Here is a 15,673-nt window from a genome sequence, read left to right as displayed (position 1 = left end):
AGGGGCCCGGCAGGGGGCGGGGCCGCCGTTGCCGTGGCGACGCCGGGGAGGGGGCGGGTGGGGAGGGGGGGCGCGGGGGCCGCTGTCGCGCGGCGGCCGTTGCCGTAAAGCGCGGCGCGGCGCCGTAAAGCGTCCCGCGGAGGCGGCGCTCCAAGATGGCGCTGCGGGCCGGGGGCCGCGGGGGCAGCGCCTGAGCGGCGGCGGCGGCGGCAGTCGGGTCGGTGCGGGGCCCCCGGGCGGGGCGGGGCCCCCGGGAGGGCCGGGGCCTCCCTCCTCCCCTTCCCGGGCCCGGCCTGGCCCCGGTGGCGGTGGCCTGGCCCCCCCCCCCCCCCTCGTACCCCCCCCTCCGTTACCGGGGTTCCCGAGGCCTCCCCCCGGTGCCCCGGGGCCTTGGGGGGGACGGGGGGGGGCCCGGTCCCGCCGTGCCGTTATCGGCCCTCGGGGGGCACGGGGGGGCCCGGCTGGGCCGGGGGAGGGTCTTGGGGGTCCCTCCGGGGGGGTGTTTGGGGGGGGGGGGGTCCCGTTGATCCCGGGGGGGTCTGGGGGGGGTTCCGTGGTACTGGGGGGGGTCCCGGGGGGGTCTGCGGGGACCCAGCTGGTACCGGGGGGGCGTTTGGGGGGGGCCCAGGTGGTCCCGGGGGGGTGTCTGGGGGATCCGGGGGGGGTCCCGGGTGTCGCTGCCTCTCGGGGGGGGCTGCGCTGTCCCCATGGGGTCGCCGGTTCCTTTTGGGGGGGGCGCCGGGGGGGGGCTGCTCTTCCTCCGTTGCTGCCCCCGGGGTGTTTTTTGGGGGGTCCTGGGGTCCCGGGGGGGTCCCGGTGCCCCTCGGGGGGGGGGGGCAAGGGGGGGCTGTGCCGCCCCCACGGGGGCCGCGTGGCCACGGGAGGGCTCCGTGCCCTTCCCAGGGGGTCGTGGGCTTTATTTTGGGGGGGGGTCCCCGCTGCCTTCAGGTGGTGCTGAGCCTCTCGGGGGCGCCCAGCGTGTGCGTGCCGCTCCGAGGACCTGCCTGGGGGGGGCGGGGGGGTCCTGGTGCCCCCGGGGGGGGTCTCACTGCTTGGGGGGGGCTTTGGGGAAGCCCTTGCTCTGCTGGGGGGGCGCTGGAGGGGTCCCTGCGCCCCCACGAGCACCCGTGTGGGGACGTTGTGCGTGACGGGGAGCGCTGGGGGGGAGGGGGGGGTATTTTTGCCCCCAGGGCCGGGGGGGGGCGGTATTTTTTTGGCGCTCAAGACCAGTTCCCGTTGCCCCGAAGTCCCCTCCGGTCCTTAGGAGGGGGCGCGGGGGGGGGTCCCGTCCCCCTCCCCCGCTGCTCCTCGCAGCCCCCGGGGCGTCGTCACCCCTTGGCGGGGGTCACTGGGGGGGTCCCACCTGCCCGCCCGCCCCCACCCCGACCCGTGTCACCCCTGGGGCTTCTTCCCCCCCCCCCCCCCCCCTCCCTTCCAGGACGGTCCCCGGTGTCCCCGTGGCGCCGCGGTCCCGGGCCCGGACCCCCCCAGCCCCCCCCCTCCCCCCCCCGCCACCGGGCCTCGACCGCTGCCGGCGATCCCTCGGCGCCGCCGCGCAGGTGAGTCGGGCACGGGGCTCGGTGCTGCCTCCCAGTTAGGGCTTTAAACTGGGGCGCGGGGCCTTACTGGGATCTCCTCCGTACCCCCGCCCCCCCCTCCCCCCCCCCGTGTCCCCTCCCCGGGGAGCTGGGGCCTCCGTCCTCACGGCCGCCGGGTGGGAAAGGAGCGGGCTGCGTGCCGAGGTCCTCGTTAACCGCGGTTAATTAGGGGCAGAGCCTCGCTGTCCCGCGCTTCTCCCACCAAGAAAAGCCCCTCGGGACCCCCCCCCCCCCCCCCCTGTGAAGCACCCGGGAATTGGGGGGCGCCGAGGGGCTGGGGGGCGGCTGTGGGTGCTGCGTCCCCAGAGAGGGGTCGTGGGGACCCGTTAATTAATCGGGGGGAGAAATTAATCGGGGGGAGAAATTAATCGGGGATCTCCCTGGGATTACGGGGGGGGGGGGGGGGGGGGGGGGGGACGCTTAATGAGTGCCCCCGCCAGGCTCCCCGGTGACCCCGTAACGAGGCAGAGCTCCTCGGGTTTCTGGGCGCGGGGGATCCGAGGGGGGTTCCCCAAATTTCGGGGGCCGGAGGTGGCGGCGGCCTCTCTCCCCCCCCCCCCCCCCGCCACTGGAACTGTTCCGGGGGAGAGCTCGGGGGGGGGCTCCCGGAGCCCCCCCCCCCCCCCCCCCCCGTAGGACCGGGGCCGCCGCCGCCGTCCCGTCCCGATGAGGAAACTTTCCTTAAATAGAAGCGGCTCGGAGGAGCCCGGCGCGGGCGGGGGGGACCCGGCGGAAACCACGGCGCGAGGCCGCAGCCCGGTGACCCCCGGGCGTCCCGGTGGGGGGGGGGTGGTGGTGGTGGTGGTGGGGTTGGAAACGGGGGGGCGAGGGGCTCCTGGTTGGACTGAAGCCCCCCCCCCCCCCCCCGGTCTCCCCGGGAGCGCCTTCAGGGAGCCCAAACGCGGCCGGGCGGGCGTTTGTAGCGCTGAGTAAATGTTTCGGTGACGGGCTGCTCGGGGCCGGAGCGGCTGCAAACGCCCGGTTAGGGCCGGTTAGACCCGGTTAGGCCCGGTTAAACGCCCGGTTAGGCCCCGTTAAACACCGGGCTTCCAGCCGTAAACCTCCCCCCCCCCCCCCCCCCGTGGCGCGTCCCCCCGGTGCCGGCGTAGGAGCGAGCGGCAGGTCCCGGGCGGTGCCGCGTGGGGGACACGGGGCCGGGAAATCCCCCGGGGGAATCAGCCCCACCGGGTGGGGGGGGGGAACGGCCCCCGAGAAGCCCCCCGAGTCCGTGGTCGCTCGGAGCCGTCCCAGGGGACCCCCCGCGGAGGTGCCGCCGCGGCACCCAGGGGTTTTGGCGCGCCGAGAGAGGTTTTTAGGGCCCTCGCAAGGGCGCCGGAGGAGCTCCGGGCGCGTGAGGCTCGCGGCGCTGATCTTGTCCAGATGCCGCCTCCGGGGAGCGGCGAAACCCGGGCACAGCCCCCGGGGTCGCCTCCGTGCGGCTCCCAGCACCGCGGCTCAGCACCGCGTGCCCGGGGGGTCTGGCCGGGCCCGTTCCAGCGCCCGCTGCCTGTCCTCCTTCCTTCTGGCTGCCGGCAACCGCCTCGCTGACGAGCCGGGGGCCGCCCGCTCGCCTCCCTCTCCCCGCGAGAGGCCTCGAGGCGGGCGCCGAGCGTCCCCGGAGCTCCCGGCCGGCCGGGGACGGGGAATTGGGCGCTCCTGGCGCCAGCCCCGCCGCCGTTCCCTCGTTCCCTGCCGCGGATCCCCGCGCCCGGGTCGCGTTCCTCGTCCGCTCGGGGCCCCGCGGGCTCCTTTGGCAGCAGCCGTGGCCGGGCGAGGGAAGGCCCCTGCCCGCGGGGGGTGCTGGGCTGGGCGCAGCGCTCCGCCACCGCCGCGGGCTGGGGGCTCCCCTCCTTCGCCCCTCCCGCTTCCTCCGGCCCCGGAGCTCCGCCGCCGCCGCCGGCTCCCCGCGGGGGGCTCGGGGCCGCTTCGGGGCCGGCCCCACGACACCAACAGCCCCAGCCCCTCGGGGCCGGCTTGTTCAGAGCTCCCAGGTGCGGAAGGCGGCCGGGGCCAGCGGCGTTCCCCTCCCGCAGGGTTCCTCGGAAGGGATTCCTCCCCTCCCAGGGGGAGTTCCTCGTCCCTTCGCGACGCGACGTTGATGACCGATCCCGCAGGTCGTTAGGCGGGGGGAAGTCACTTCCGACGAGCCAAGTCCAAGGCCCGGCTCCTCTCGCCGGCGATGAGACTCCTGCGGCCGTTTGGGTTTAACGGCTCCAAGGGCAAAAGGCGCCGGGTTCTGGGGCAGGAGCCGCCTGCCGGAGCGGAAGTCCGCGTGGTGGCGGGCCCGCGGTCCCCTCGTTCCCCAGGACCGGGAGTTAATCGCCGGGAGTTAATCGCTACCGGCAGCGTGGCTGAGCCCGTCCCGTAGGCAGGCCCGGTGACGGCGCCCTGCGGGAGCGGAGCCGCCGCGGGCCACGGAGGTAGCGCAGACCCAGCCCCGTGGGGCTCCGAACCGGGCAGAATCCGGCCCTGCCCCAGGACGGCAGCACCGGGAGCAGCTCCGGTGCCGTGCAGGGTCCGCAGCCGACCCCCGGCGCCCCGCGGGGCCAGCTCGAGTCACCCCGCGGGCGATCCCCCGGTGCCTCGGGGTGCCAGCGCCGCTCTGCCCCGGTGCGCGGGAGGGTGCTGAGCACCTGAGGGCGCAGGGCGGCCTCGTGCTGCCTCTCCCCACTGCGCGGGTGCTGAGCTGGGGCGCTCAGACCAAGGCTCGGGGTCGTGCCCACGTCTGGGCTCGTCTCCGTCCCTCTCCCCCTCTCCTCGGTTCCGCCGCCCTCACGGGGCGCTGCGCAGCCGTCGCGTGGTGCTGGCAGCCCCGCTGGGGAGCGGTTAAGGCGGGAGCTGCACAAACCACTTCGTTTTTTCCTTCGTTTTTTCCTTCGTTTTTTCCTTCTCCGCTCCTGCCTCTGGTGCTGAGCTAGCGGCCGCGGCTCTCAGGCTCGCGGCGAGCTCGGTGGCACGAACTCGGCGTCCGCACAAGCGCTCCCGCGTTTCGAGAGCCTCTGCCACAGCCGGGTGTCCCCGCGGGGCGGCGGCGGGGCCGTGGGGTGCCCGCGGTGTCCCCGGAGGGGCCGCTGTGCACCACTGACGCTGCCCGTGCCGGATTCCAGCCCCGGCGCGTGCCGAGCTCGGCCCCGCCCCGTCCCCTCGCCTCCTGTTTGTGGCGGGGACGCGAGCGGCGGCCTTCGAGGAGCAGGTGGGAGCCACGCGAAGCGCTCGGGGCCGAGGGTTGGATAAATCTCGCCGGGGACGCGAGGCGTCCGGGCCGCGGGGAGCGCGGGCAGGGCCGAGCCCGCTCCTAAATCACCCGGCTCCTCCGGGCTGGAGGCGGCGGACGCGGCCGGGCCGGGGCGTTTTGCCTTCTTTGGCCCGCAGCTCTGTGGGGCCGAGGCTGGCGGGGATTCCTGGTTAAGCCCCGGTCGGAGCTCACGCTGTCCTGCTCTGGGTGTCCCCCCCCCGCGTGTCAGCGGGGCGCCCCTGGCTGCTCTCAGGGAGCCCGCCGAGAGCGAGCGGCTCCACCAACAAGGGCCTAAAAATAGACGGGAAGCAAAGAACGAGCAAAGCCTACGTAAAATGTTTTTATTTTTCCGCCACCTTGGCAAAAACCGCTGCCGCTCGTGACTCCGCTTCGTTTTCCTCCCGTGCCCCGGCGAGGTGACATCCCCCAGAGCCCCCGGGGGCGGCGCGGCCTCGCTGCCTGGTGCCGGGACCAGGGCGGCGGGGAGCCCTCGCCCCTCGCCTCGGTTTCTGCGCGGGGGGGGACCCGCGGGAGCTGCTGCCCCCGGGCGCTTCACGGGGACGGCCCCGGCTGCCCCCAGCTCCGCTCGCCCCGTCCGGCAGCGTCATCCCCTCGGCGGCAGGGGGAGAGCGGCCCCTCGGCGGTGCTGGGAGGGCTCTGAGCATGGGGAGAGGCTTTAAAACCTGTCGCTGGGGGTTGGAAAAAATAAAAATTAAAAAAAAAAAAAAACAAAAAAAACCTCCTCTCGAGCAGCTCTGAGCTGGCTGCCCACGGCCTGCAGGTGCCAAGATGTTTCTCGGCGCTGCGGCTCGCGTTTGAGGCGGCCGTCCTGCTGGAGGGAAAGCCGCCGACTCCTCGTGTTCTGAGCGGGGCCGGGGAAAGCGCTGGCCTCGGGGCGAAGCAGGGACGGGGCGCGGGGGGCACCGACACGGAGCGCGCCTGGGGACGGAGCTGCCTCCCCCTGCGGGCTCGTGGGTGGAGAGGGGCTGGTGGGCGCTGCCCGGCAGCGGGTGCCTGGAGGCCGGGGGGCGTTGGGGGTGGGGTTTGGGGCTCAGCGAGCCCCTCTGCCCCCCCCTCAGGAGCGTGGGGTCCCTCCGGTGACGTTCCGCTTAGGAAGCGGAGCCCTCGAGAGCGGCCGCGAGTGAGCGGGGGGCTCTGGTCCCTGCCCCTGCCGGCTGCCCGAGCTCCAGCTTCTGCTCTCTCCCTCTCACTTTCAGGGGGAGCGCGCGGGGCAGCGAGATGTCGGACAGAGGGAGCAGCATGGACGGGAAGACGGACATCGTCAACGGTGAGCGCGGGGCGCGGGCTGCCCCTCGTGGGGGCTTCTGTCCCAGGGGGGTGTCCCTTGGGAGGTGTCAGCGGTCGGAGGCGATGGGAACAGGGACAAACTCGGTGTGAAGTCGGGTGCTGTGGGCTGGCGCTGGGCACCGAGCGGAGGCTGGATGGCTGGGGGCTCGTTCCCGCTGCCCACCCGCCCTGCGAGGGGACGAGGGGGGGCCCTCGGAGACGTGGCTCTGCTGGGGAAGCTCACGGCGTCGTCTGCACCGCGCAGGCAGCTTGTCCAGCAGCCCGGAGGAGATGTCGGCTGAGGAGGGCCGAGAAACCTCCTCCGGCATCGAGGTGGAGGCCTCCGACCTCAGCCTGAGCCTGACGGGAGACGACGTGGGGCCCAACCGCACCAGCACCGAGAGCCGGGACACGGACACGGAGAGCTCGGGGGAAGAGAAGGACTCTGACAGCATGGACGACACGGGGCACTACTCCATCAACGAGGAGAGCCGGGCCCTCGACCGGTCGCACTCGGAGGAGGAGGAGGAGGAGGACGAAGAGGAGGAGCAGCGGTCCCACCGCCGCGCCCAGCGCAAACGCGCCAACCACGAGCAAGACTCCTCGGACGACGAGCAGGCGCTGGAGGACTGGGTGTCCTCGGAGACCACGGCGCTGCCCCAGCCCCGCTGGCAGGCGGTCCACGCCCTGCGCGAGAGGGAGCTGGGCTCCAGCTCCCGCTTCGTCTACGAGGCCTGCGGCGCCCGCGTCTTCGTGCAGCGCTTCCGCCTCCAGCACGGCCTCGAGGGCCACACGGGCTGCGTCAACACCCTGCACTTTAACCAGCGCGGCACGTGGCTGGCCAGCGGCAGCGACGATCTCAAAGTGGTGGTGTGGGACTGGGTCCGCAGGCAGCCGGTGCTGGAGTTCGAGAGCGGCCACAAGAGCAACGTCTTCCAGGTGAGGAGGGCGCGGGGACGGTCCTCGGGGTCCGGGGTGCTGGGGAGAGCCCGTTCTGGGCCCTCTGTGGCGCAGCGGGCACTTACCTGCTGTAGGGGCGTGCGCGATGTCCCCCTGTGATGCTGTGCAGGGCGGGAGAAGCGTATTTTTAAAGCTAAGGGCCGGCTGGAAGGATCCAGCGGCGGTAACCAGCCACCAAAGCTTCCCCGTGTGCCCTAAAAATCTGCCATCCCGTGGCACCCTGCCTGCGATGGGTGCCCCACGCGGCTGGGACTCCCCAGCCCCAGCTCTGGGAGCAGCCGGAGGATGCCGGGCCGTGCGGTGCCGTGCCACGGCTCTGCCACCGCCAGAGGGGGCCCGGAGCATCGGGCTCGGCCCCGCGCAGCCGCAGCCTGGAGGGGCGCTGGGACCACCGGCACCTTCCCACATCCCCACCGTGCTCTCAGCTCTCCGACAAGAGCCGGGGTGGTCTCTCAGCCAACCCAGCCCGTCGAGCCGGGGCTCTGCAGGCAGAGCTGCCGGGACAGGGCAGGGCGTGAGGATGCGTCCCTCCAGGTCCCGTCCTCTCTGGTCCTTACACGCACGCCCGCGCCCTGGCTTTCAAAGCAGCCCCTCCGCTTGCTCTCTTGCAGGCCAAGTTCCTCCCCAACAGCGGCGACTCCACGCTAGCCATGTGCGCTCGCGACGGCCAGGTCCGCGTGGCCGAGCTCTCCGCCACCCAGTGCTGCAAAAACACCAAGCGCGTGGCGCAGCACAAAGGAGCCTCGCACAAGGTGAGCCCGCACCGGCCTCCGCGGGGGGCCCCGCACCCCGTAACGCCCACGGGCCCTCCCCGCTGGACGAGGCTGCCGGGAATACCGGCGGCAGAGCCGTGCCTCCCTCGGGCGGCTGTGGAGGGACCGGTCCTTAAACATTTCTTACCGACTGCCCTCATCTCCGAGGGGTGAGGGCCCGTTGCTCTTGGGCAGCAGCAGCACGGAACGAGGAGGGCCTCTGGGGCCTGTAACGAAGCAGAGGGACAAGCGCACAGCTGCGGGGTTTGGGGGCTCCTGTTGGTGGTTTACTGGGAGAAAGGAATCTTACCACTTTGTCGGGTAAAAAGGGAACCAATGCCCAAGTATTTATCTTCCAGCTGGCCCTAGAACCGGATTCTCCATGCACTTTCCTATCAGCAGGTGAAGATGCTGTAGTCTTCACCATTGATCTGCGGCAAGACCGGCCTGCCTCGTGAGTATCTCTCTCCCTGCTCCTGCCGCGAGAACCGGGGGGAGGGCGAGGGTCACTCGGTCGCGTAGGGCTGAGGGTCCCGCTGCTGGGTTTGGGACGCTAAATTGTGCGTGAGGCAGGATCAGGCAGGAGAGCTTCTGGGTCAGGAGGAGCGGCGTCAGGACCTCACGTGGGTCTGGCCATCCTGCACGGGGATGTGGCCAGGAGCCTCGTTAATCAGGGTGCTTGAACCCTCGTCCTCTGGCAGGATGAGGCCCCTCGGGGCCCGTTCAGCTCGGGGGCAGCAGTCACGCCGGCGCTGTGGGTCCTGGCCCCCGGCTCCTCCGGGTGCTCGGGGAGCAGCCCAGAGGCTGCCGACTCGCAGCCCCTCCGTGCTGGCGGCAGCGCAGAGCCCGGAGTTTGTCTGACTCGCTCGTCACACGAACGCTATCGCAGTTAATTGGAAGACAATAATTAGCGAGCAGCTGGGCGGTGCGTGCTGGATCGTAACCTGTGCGGCAGCGGGACCTGGCGTTCCTGACAAGCTTCCAAACTAAATCCGCGGCGGGTATTCGAACAGCCGCCTGGTTCTGACAGCGTGGTACTTTTCCAGCGTAGCGGAATGTTGTTTTGAAGCTGATCCCGCTTAAAAGCGAGCGCTTCGGAGCTCGTCCCCCGGTGCTTTGGTTTTATTTGTGTGTGCAAGTGCTTCTGTCTGCAGCCGTGCGCCCATCTGTTTCATAACCGGGGCAAAAACTGCCGGGGCGTTTAATCCTCGTCCCTTCCCCCGCCTCTATTCGCCGGGTCGGTTTGGAAAGGAGGCTGTCGGTCAGCACGCGGCAGTGGGTCCGTCCCCCCTCGTCCCTCGCGGGGATCCACGCTGCTGTTTGGGTTCGGTGCAGGGAGCTGTCAGCGTGCGCGGGGGGAGCCGCTCCGGAGGCAGGGCGTGCAGGCAGCCCGTAGGCAGCTCCCATCTTTCATTAAGCCGAACGGTATAATTAGAAGAAAGACAAGCTTTGGAGCTCGCTGTTCCTTCTTGAGGATGCTGCCTCGGTTTGTGTTCGTGTCTACAGAGCCTAAATATTGAGCCCAGACTCCTGGGGGAGGGGAGCTGCCGTGCGTCGGATTTCGTTAAATCTGGGCCTTGTTACAGCGAGACGGGTGGGGAGAAATAACAGCAGAGGGTTTCGGCTTTGGAGTTAAGCTGATTCCGCTCTCGCTGCTGGCTGTCCGGCTCCGTCAGGCTTCAGCCTGGGCCGTGAAACCCTTCAGACATTTTTGGAGGCAAACGCCAGGGAATGATTTCACCCTGCGCTGTTTGACTCGCAGACAGAGCATGTGCTCGCTTTGGTTTGGAAGCTGAAATGCTTGGGTGGTTTTTGCTGGTTTTGCGTTGTTTTTTTTTTTTTTTTCTCTGAGAGTGAGTAAGAGGCTCGCGGAGCTCCTGCATTTCCCATCTGGACCCTGTTTTGAATTCGAGGTGGATTTTTTTTTGTTGTTTTGTTATTATTATTCCTCATCTCTTAAAGGAAACTGGTTGTGACAAAGGAAAAGGAGAAGAAAGTGGGTCTGTACACCATCTACGTGAACCCAGCTAACACCTACCAGTTTGCTGTGGGAGGCAGAGATCAGTTTGTGAGGTGAGTCTGTGCTGAGGCTGGGTGAGCCGAGCCCCCGAAACGGATGTGAGCGTCCCCGGGGGGCTCGCCTGGCGCCCAGCCAGCTCCGACGTCCCCCCTAGGGCCACTTGTGGCTCGGACCATTAATGCCTCCAAAGCCCGTTCTCCCATAAGCAGCACGAAGGCAAGTGGGATTAGCAGAGGAGGATTTGGATCCTTTGAGGTTTAGCGCTGGGATCCAGTGTCCAGCGCGCCCTGGGGCTGGGACAGCCTTTCCCCAGGGACCAGCGGTTCTCCTAACGAGCTTCAGCTAAATCTCCTCCCGCTCCCCAGCCGGCCCGCAGTGCCCAGTGCGCATCAGAGGCGAGGTGAAGGCTCGGGGAAGCTCTTGGCTTCCGCAGGACTGAGCTCCTGAAGTGGCAAATGCAAGCCCCCGACACTTCCTCCTCTTAATTAATTGAAGTCTTCCTGAACTTGCTTAGTCGAAAGCTCCTCCAGAGCTGCGTTGGGAAGCCCTCGCAGCTCCTCTTCCTCCCATCCCCACGGCGCTGTGGCTTTGCCCGTGGGAGCCCACGTCCTCCCCTCGTGCCCCTGCCTCCCCATGAAGCCCCCAGCCAGGGATCGTTCCCCTGCGGAGCTGAAGGCACGGCACGCACAGCTCTGATCCCGTGGGGCATCCTCCGCCCCCAGCTGCGGGCTGTTTTCTCCGTCCCTCCTGCCTTCAGGTCTCCCTTCTCTGGCCTCTGAGGTGCTCAGGGCAGCGTCCTCCTGTGCTGGAGCTGGCTGCCTCCGTGGCTCCCACATCAGCGCGGAGCTCCCCCAGAGCTGGGGGGGGGGGATAAACCACGATTATTTGGCACCTGCTTTTGGCAGAGGCTCGCGGCCCACGGCGAGCAGCTCCAGCACAGGCACCTGCAGTACATGGAGCTGGTTTTCCATTTTGTTCCTGCCCGTGTCCTGTCCCGAGCTTCCAGGCCTTCCAGAAGGGCTGCTGAGCCCCCTGCCGAGCGGTGCCAGCAGCCAGAGCCGAGGCTTTTGCCTGAAGGCTTCCCTTGCAGCCACCCCGTGGGCTTTGCGGCTCCCCGAGGCTCAGCAGAGCCGCGGTGTCGCTCGGCTCCCTGCGGATGCGTTGGGGCCGCGGCTCCCCGCCGCCAGGATTGCTCGTGCAGTGTCAGCTCCCCAGAGCGACAGCCCCGCGGGCGTCTGGCGTGCCGGCAGCATCTCCCGGGGCGCCGGGCACGCAAACGCTTCACACGTGGGCTCTGCAGGCTGCTCACGAGCAGCAGCGCCGGTGTCGAGCTAGCTCAGCGGCTTTTGGAAGAGCCCTCAGCGCAGCTTCCCCTCCCTCCTGCTTTCTGCTGCCTTTCCCTGCCGTGTCCTGAGCCACGTTCCTCCTCCCTGCCCTGCCCGGGGCGGCTCCCGGTGCGCTCCCACGTCAGGTTAAGCGCTCCCGTGGGACCCCGAGGAGTCCAGGCCAGCCCAGGATAAGGGTGGTGGCGGTCACGTCCCCCTTGCCAAGCCGTCTCCGGGCTGACAACCCCGAGTGCAGGCCGTGGCCTCTGTGCACCCGGGCTTTGACATTGTCACGTGCCACCAGACGGTGCCCCCGACGTAATTAGGGGTGACGTTAAGCTGCTTTGGCCGCGACTTCTGCCAGCCCCGGCCGCTTGCAGCTTCGCAGATCCCCGGCGAGGGCTGGAGCCTGCGGCCAGCATCAGGGCAGGTCTTGGCCACGGAGCGGGGTCGGAGGTGGCAGCTCCGCGGTGGGGCAGAGCCGTCCCTGCCTCCTGCCCGTAGGGGTGGGCAGCGCTTGCCCTCCGTGCTCCTCGGCTCTGCCCGAGCGTCGCTCGCGTCTCGGGCGAGTGTCCCACGTCTGCCGTCCCTCCCCAGGATCTACGACCAGCGGAAAATAGACGAGAACGAAAACAACGGCGTGCTGAAGAAGTTCTGCCCCCACCACTTGGTGAGCGCTCGCTTCCGTGGGGCGACGGGCTGGGGCACGTGGCTGGGGCACCGTGGGGACATCCAGCAGTGGCCGTCGGCTCTCGTTGGCCATCGTGGCCGGGCAGATGGTGGCCCCGTGGCCTCTGCGTGCCGCCTCTGTGCCTGGCTCAGGGCGTGCTGAGCCCAGGGGACGCGTGGCTGCAGGGGACCGTGGTGCTGTGGGACGAGCAAGGCACAGACGGGGTCTGCCCGGGGTCTGGCGCAGGCGGCGCTGGAGCCCGCGGTGGGGCCGGATCCACAGAGCGCTCCCCGGGGAGCTGCGCTGAGGAGAGGCCGAGGAGCGCTCGCTGGCCAAGCCTCTCATGGGCTTCCTGCCTGGAAACCAGTGAGGGAAGCCGGAGAAACGGCCTGGCTTTTTTTTTTTTCTTATATTTTTTTCTGACCCAAATCTTCCAGTGTCCACAAAGCCCACCCCCGGCTTAGGAAGGCGCAGCGCCTTGGTGCTGGCTGTAAGATGGCTGCAGGGCAGTAACGTGCACCCCGAGCCCTGCAGCGCGCGGCCGGTGCGGGTTGTGGCCTCGGAGGGAGGAGGAGATGGGATGGGAGCTGTGTGTGGTTTCCCTAGGTAAACAGCGAGTCCAAAGCTAACATCACCTGCCTCGTGTACAGCCACGACGGCTCGGGTGAGTACAGCCCTGCCCTGCCGGCACTGCGGTGCCCGGAGCCCCGCGGAGCCCTGCGGTGGCAGCACGGTGCCGTGGCAGAGGCCACCTCCGCGGGCTCACCCCCAATGCCCCTCTCTTCCTTCTCACTCCAGAGCTGTTGGCCAGCTACAACGACGAGGACATCTATCTCTTCAACTCCTCGCACAGCGACGGGGCCGAGTACATCAAGAGGTACAAGGGACATCGCAACAACGCCACGGGTAAGGGCGGCCGGGCCGGGGTGGCTCCTGCAGGCAGCAGGGACAGGGCTCGGAGGCTTCTCCCGGCTCCCTGCCAGCCCCTCCACCTCCGCAGCCCTTTCCCCATGAGCATGCGGGGGCCGGGGGGCTGGGCCGAGGCTTTGGGGCAGGCTGGTTTTGGGGAGCCGTCCCCAGAGCAACCCGGATGGGTAAACGCCCGCTTTGAGCCCATTTCTGCAGCTCCGCGCGCCTCATCCTCCTCTCAAAGACCCTTAACACAAACTCTTGGGCTTGCAAAGAATGAGCTATTGTGTGTCTGGGGACGGAAGAGATCCATGCCGGTAACCTTGGAAACTCGCTGGCTGCCAGGCAGGAAGCGAATTCATGGCAGGGAGCGCTGCCCGGCTCCTGATGGCCTCGGGCTGCTTGTTTCTCTCCTTGCAGTGAAAGGCGTCAATTTTTACGGCCCAAAAAGCGAGTTTGTGGTGAGCGGCAGCGACTGCGGCCACATCTTCCTGTGGGAGAAATCGTCCTGCCAGATCGTGCAGTTCATGGAGGGCGACAAGGGCGGCGTGGTGAGTTCGCCTGGGGCTGTGCCCCGCGCGTCCCCCCGGGCCGCTGGCTGCCCTCCGGTTCCTCGCTCCTACACCACTCCTACACCATTTTTCCTCCCCTTTTCGCACGTCCCCTTGAATTCCCACCAGAAGCCAAGCAGGGTCCGTGCCAGCTCGCACAGCCGCGTCCCCGGGGTGCTCAGCACCTCCCCGCCATCCTGCGGGCTTCGGCGTCACCGTCCCCGTGGTTGTGGGCAGGGAGCTGCGAGCTGCCCTGCCCCTGCGCTGCTCAGAGGGGAGCCGAGCTCCCAGACGGCTCCGGTGGGGAATAAATCAGAGTAAAAATCGCCGCCGGGTGCTTGTAAGCAAAGACCGCGGAGCCGTGGGGACGCCCGAGCTGCGGGGCCGGCTCCGGGCGCTGCTCCCCGGGGGTTTTGCAGCTGCGCGGTGTGCAGGAAAAGGCCGCAGCTGCACCGGGGCCGGCCCTGCGCCGAATTTCCCAGGCTCTGGGCCGGCCGCGGTCAGGTCCCAGGCGGCCGCTGCCTCCGCACCAGCTTTTGCTGGCGGGGGGGGGGGGAGCTTTGCCCATTTTGCACCCCCCCCCCCCTCCCCCACTGGGCTGAGAGCCAGGACAGGCTCGGAGGTGTCTGGGCACTGCCTGTCCCCAAGGGGCACAGGGACCGGGAGAGGAAGGGACGCCCTGGGGGCACCCCTGGGGCTGCGGGTGCCAGGTTTTGGATGGGCATCGAGGGGGGTGGGGGGGCTCCCAGTGCAGGACCGGTCCCGAGGTGGCTGCGGTGGCTCTGTCGCGTCCCCACGTCCCTCCGGGGCTCGTCGTCCCCAGCACCCTCCCTGCGGCCACCCCGGTCCCGCGCTCGCTCCCCCGCCGGCCCCACAGTCGCCTTTTGTCTGGGTGGCCGCGGCCCCGTGCCAGCGCCTGGCGGCCGCTGGCACTGCCACCCCCAGCCAGCACCACCGGGACCGGGCAGGATCCGGCCTCGCTGCGGGTCCCTCGCCGGGCTGGGCTCCTCCGCTGTCCCCTCCGCTCCCTGCCGGGCTCTGGCTTTTCCCTTTTCTTTCCCTCTCTCCCCCCTCTTTTGTTGCTCCCGCCGCGCCGGGCTTTCAGCGCTGGGCGCCCCGTGCATTATTCAGGGCTCACCGAGCCCTTTCTGCCTTCTGCTCGCAGCCCTGGGAGCTGCGGCGCGGGGACGGCTCCGCGCTGGCAGCGGCCCAGGGGCTGGTGGCGCGGGGAGGGGGGGCACGGGCAGCCCCCGGGACTGCAGCAATGCCCCCTGCCCCCAGCGGGTTTGGGGTCGCCTCCATCTCCCCTGTTTAAGGACTCAGGGTAACGAGGCTGCCCCGCTGCCCCCACCCCAGCTTGGGCTGTGCCCCCCCGCTTTGGGGACAAGGGGACGGGTTGGGGGCCATCGGCCTCACCGGTGGTGCTGGTTGCGGTCCCCACGGGGCCGGCCATCATGTTGTCCCCCCCCCCCTTGTCCCCCCCCGCCCCCCCCAGGTGAACTGCCTGGAGCCGCACCCCCACCTCCCCGTCCTGGCCACCAGCGGCCTCGACCACGATGTCAAGATCTGGGCGCCCACGGCCGAGAACCCCACCGAGCTCACCGGCCTCAAGGAGGTGAGACCCCGGCCCCGGGGCGAGGCGGGGGCTCGCGGACCCCAGCCCCTGACCCCTTCCTCCTCCCCCCCCCCCTCTCCCCCCCCAAATTTTGGGTGGCCGCAGGTGATCAAGAAGAACAAGCTGGAGCGGGACGAGGACAGCCTGCACCACACCGACATGTTCGACAGCCACATGCTCTGGTTCCTCATGCACCACCTCCGACAGCGGCGTCACCACCGGGTAGGTGCCTCCTCATCCTCCTCATCCTCCCGGGGAGCACCGGGACCGTGCCCCCCCCCGCTTCCCTCCCCCTCAAACCCCTTCCTCTCGCCCCCCCCCCCCCCCCGCCCCCCCCTCAGCAGCGCCTACGGGAGCCCGGGGCACCGGACGGCGACTCGGACGAGTCCCCCAGCTCCTCCGACACCTCGGATGACGAGGAGGAGGGCCCGGACCGGGTGCAGTGCATGCCCTCATGAGCCCCCCCCCACCCCCCCGAGCCCCGGGGCGGCGGGGGGGCTCCGGGCACCTCCCTACTAACACTTTGAGCTTTTTATTGACATGTTAAGGACCCCCCCCCACCGCCCCTTCCTCCTCAGCCTCGCAGCCCCAGCCCACCCCTGGGGACAGCGCCGCAGCCCCCGGGGGGGGGGGGGGGGGGGGTGGGGGCACGTTGCCCTCCCCAGGACCCCCGCGGCGACGGGAGGGAGCGGGGGGGGGGATTTTTGCCTTGAAGTTCCCAGCAGGAGCGTGGCCCCTCCCCCCCCCCCCC

At 69.7% G+C, this 15,673-nt stretch overlaps 1 protein-coding gene across 3 annotated transcripts; it reads left to right on the top strand.

Annotated features, from left to right (window-relative positions):
• Positions 1-117: 117 nt before the first annotated feature.
• On the top strand, positions 118-15,667 carry DCAF8 (DDB1 and CUL4 associated factor 8). 3 transcript variants are annotated; one of them, XM_040538788.1, is made up of 13 exons: positions 118-217; positions 6,051-6,121; positions 6,386-7,059; positions 7,692-7,832; positions 8,192-8,286; positions 9,795-9,905; positions 11,775-11,847; positions 12,454-12,511; positions 12,646-12,753; positions 13,177-13,307; positions 14,803-14,922; positions 15,028-15,144; positions 15,267-15,667. In XM_040538788.1, the coding sequence occupies exons 2-13, from the start codon at positions 6,073-6,075 to the stop codon at positions 15,378-15,380; spliced, it is 1,791 nt and encodes a 596-aa protein (XP_040394722.1). In that variant the 5' UTR covers positions 118-217; positions 6,051-6,072; the 3' UTR covers positions 15,381-15,667. The 3 variants fall into 3 exon arrangements, with proteins under 3 accessions (XP_040394722.1, XP_040394720.1, XP_040394721.1); XM_040538786.1 differs by having other exon boundaries at positions 15,264-15,667; XM_040538787.1 differs by lacking the exon at positions 118-217 and adding an exon at positions 1,541-1,559 and having other exon boundaries at positions 15,264-15,667.
• Positions 15,668-15,673: the final 6 nt, after the last annotated feature.

Source organism: Cygnus olor, chromosome 28 (genome assembly GCF_009769625.2).
Source record: "Cygnus olor isolate bCygOlo1 chromosome 28, bCygOlo1.pri.v2, whole genome shotgun sequence".
In the NCBI taxonomy this organism is placed as follows: domain Eukaryota; kingdom Metazoa; phylum Chordata; class Aves; order Anseriformes; family Anatidae; genus Cygnus; species Cygnus olor.
This window is presented reverse-complemented; position numbering and strand designations above follow the sequence as displayed.

Bases quoted from the DNA above. Each gene is read 5' to 3' on its own strand.
- DCAF8 (XM_040538786.1), top strand. From the start codon at position 6,073: ATGTCGGACAGAGGGAGCAGCATGGACGGGAAGACGGACATCGTCAAC. The intron at 12,512-12,645 runs GTGAGTACAGCC...TTCTCACTCCAG, and splicing joins GTACAGCCACGACGGCTCGG to AGCTGTTGGCCAGCTACAAC. The intron at 15,145-15,263 runs GTAGGTGCCTCC...CCCCCCCCTCAG, and splicing joins GACAGCGGCGTCACCACCGG to CAGCGCCTACGGGAGCCCGG.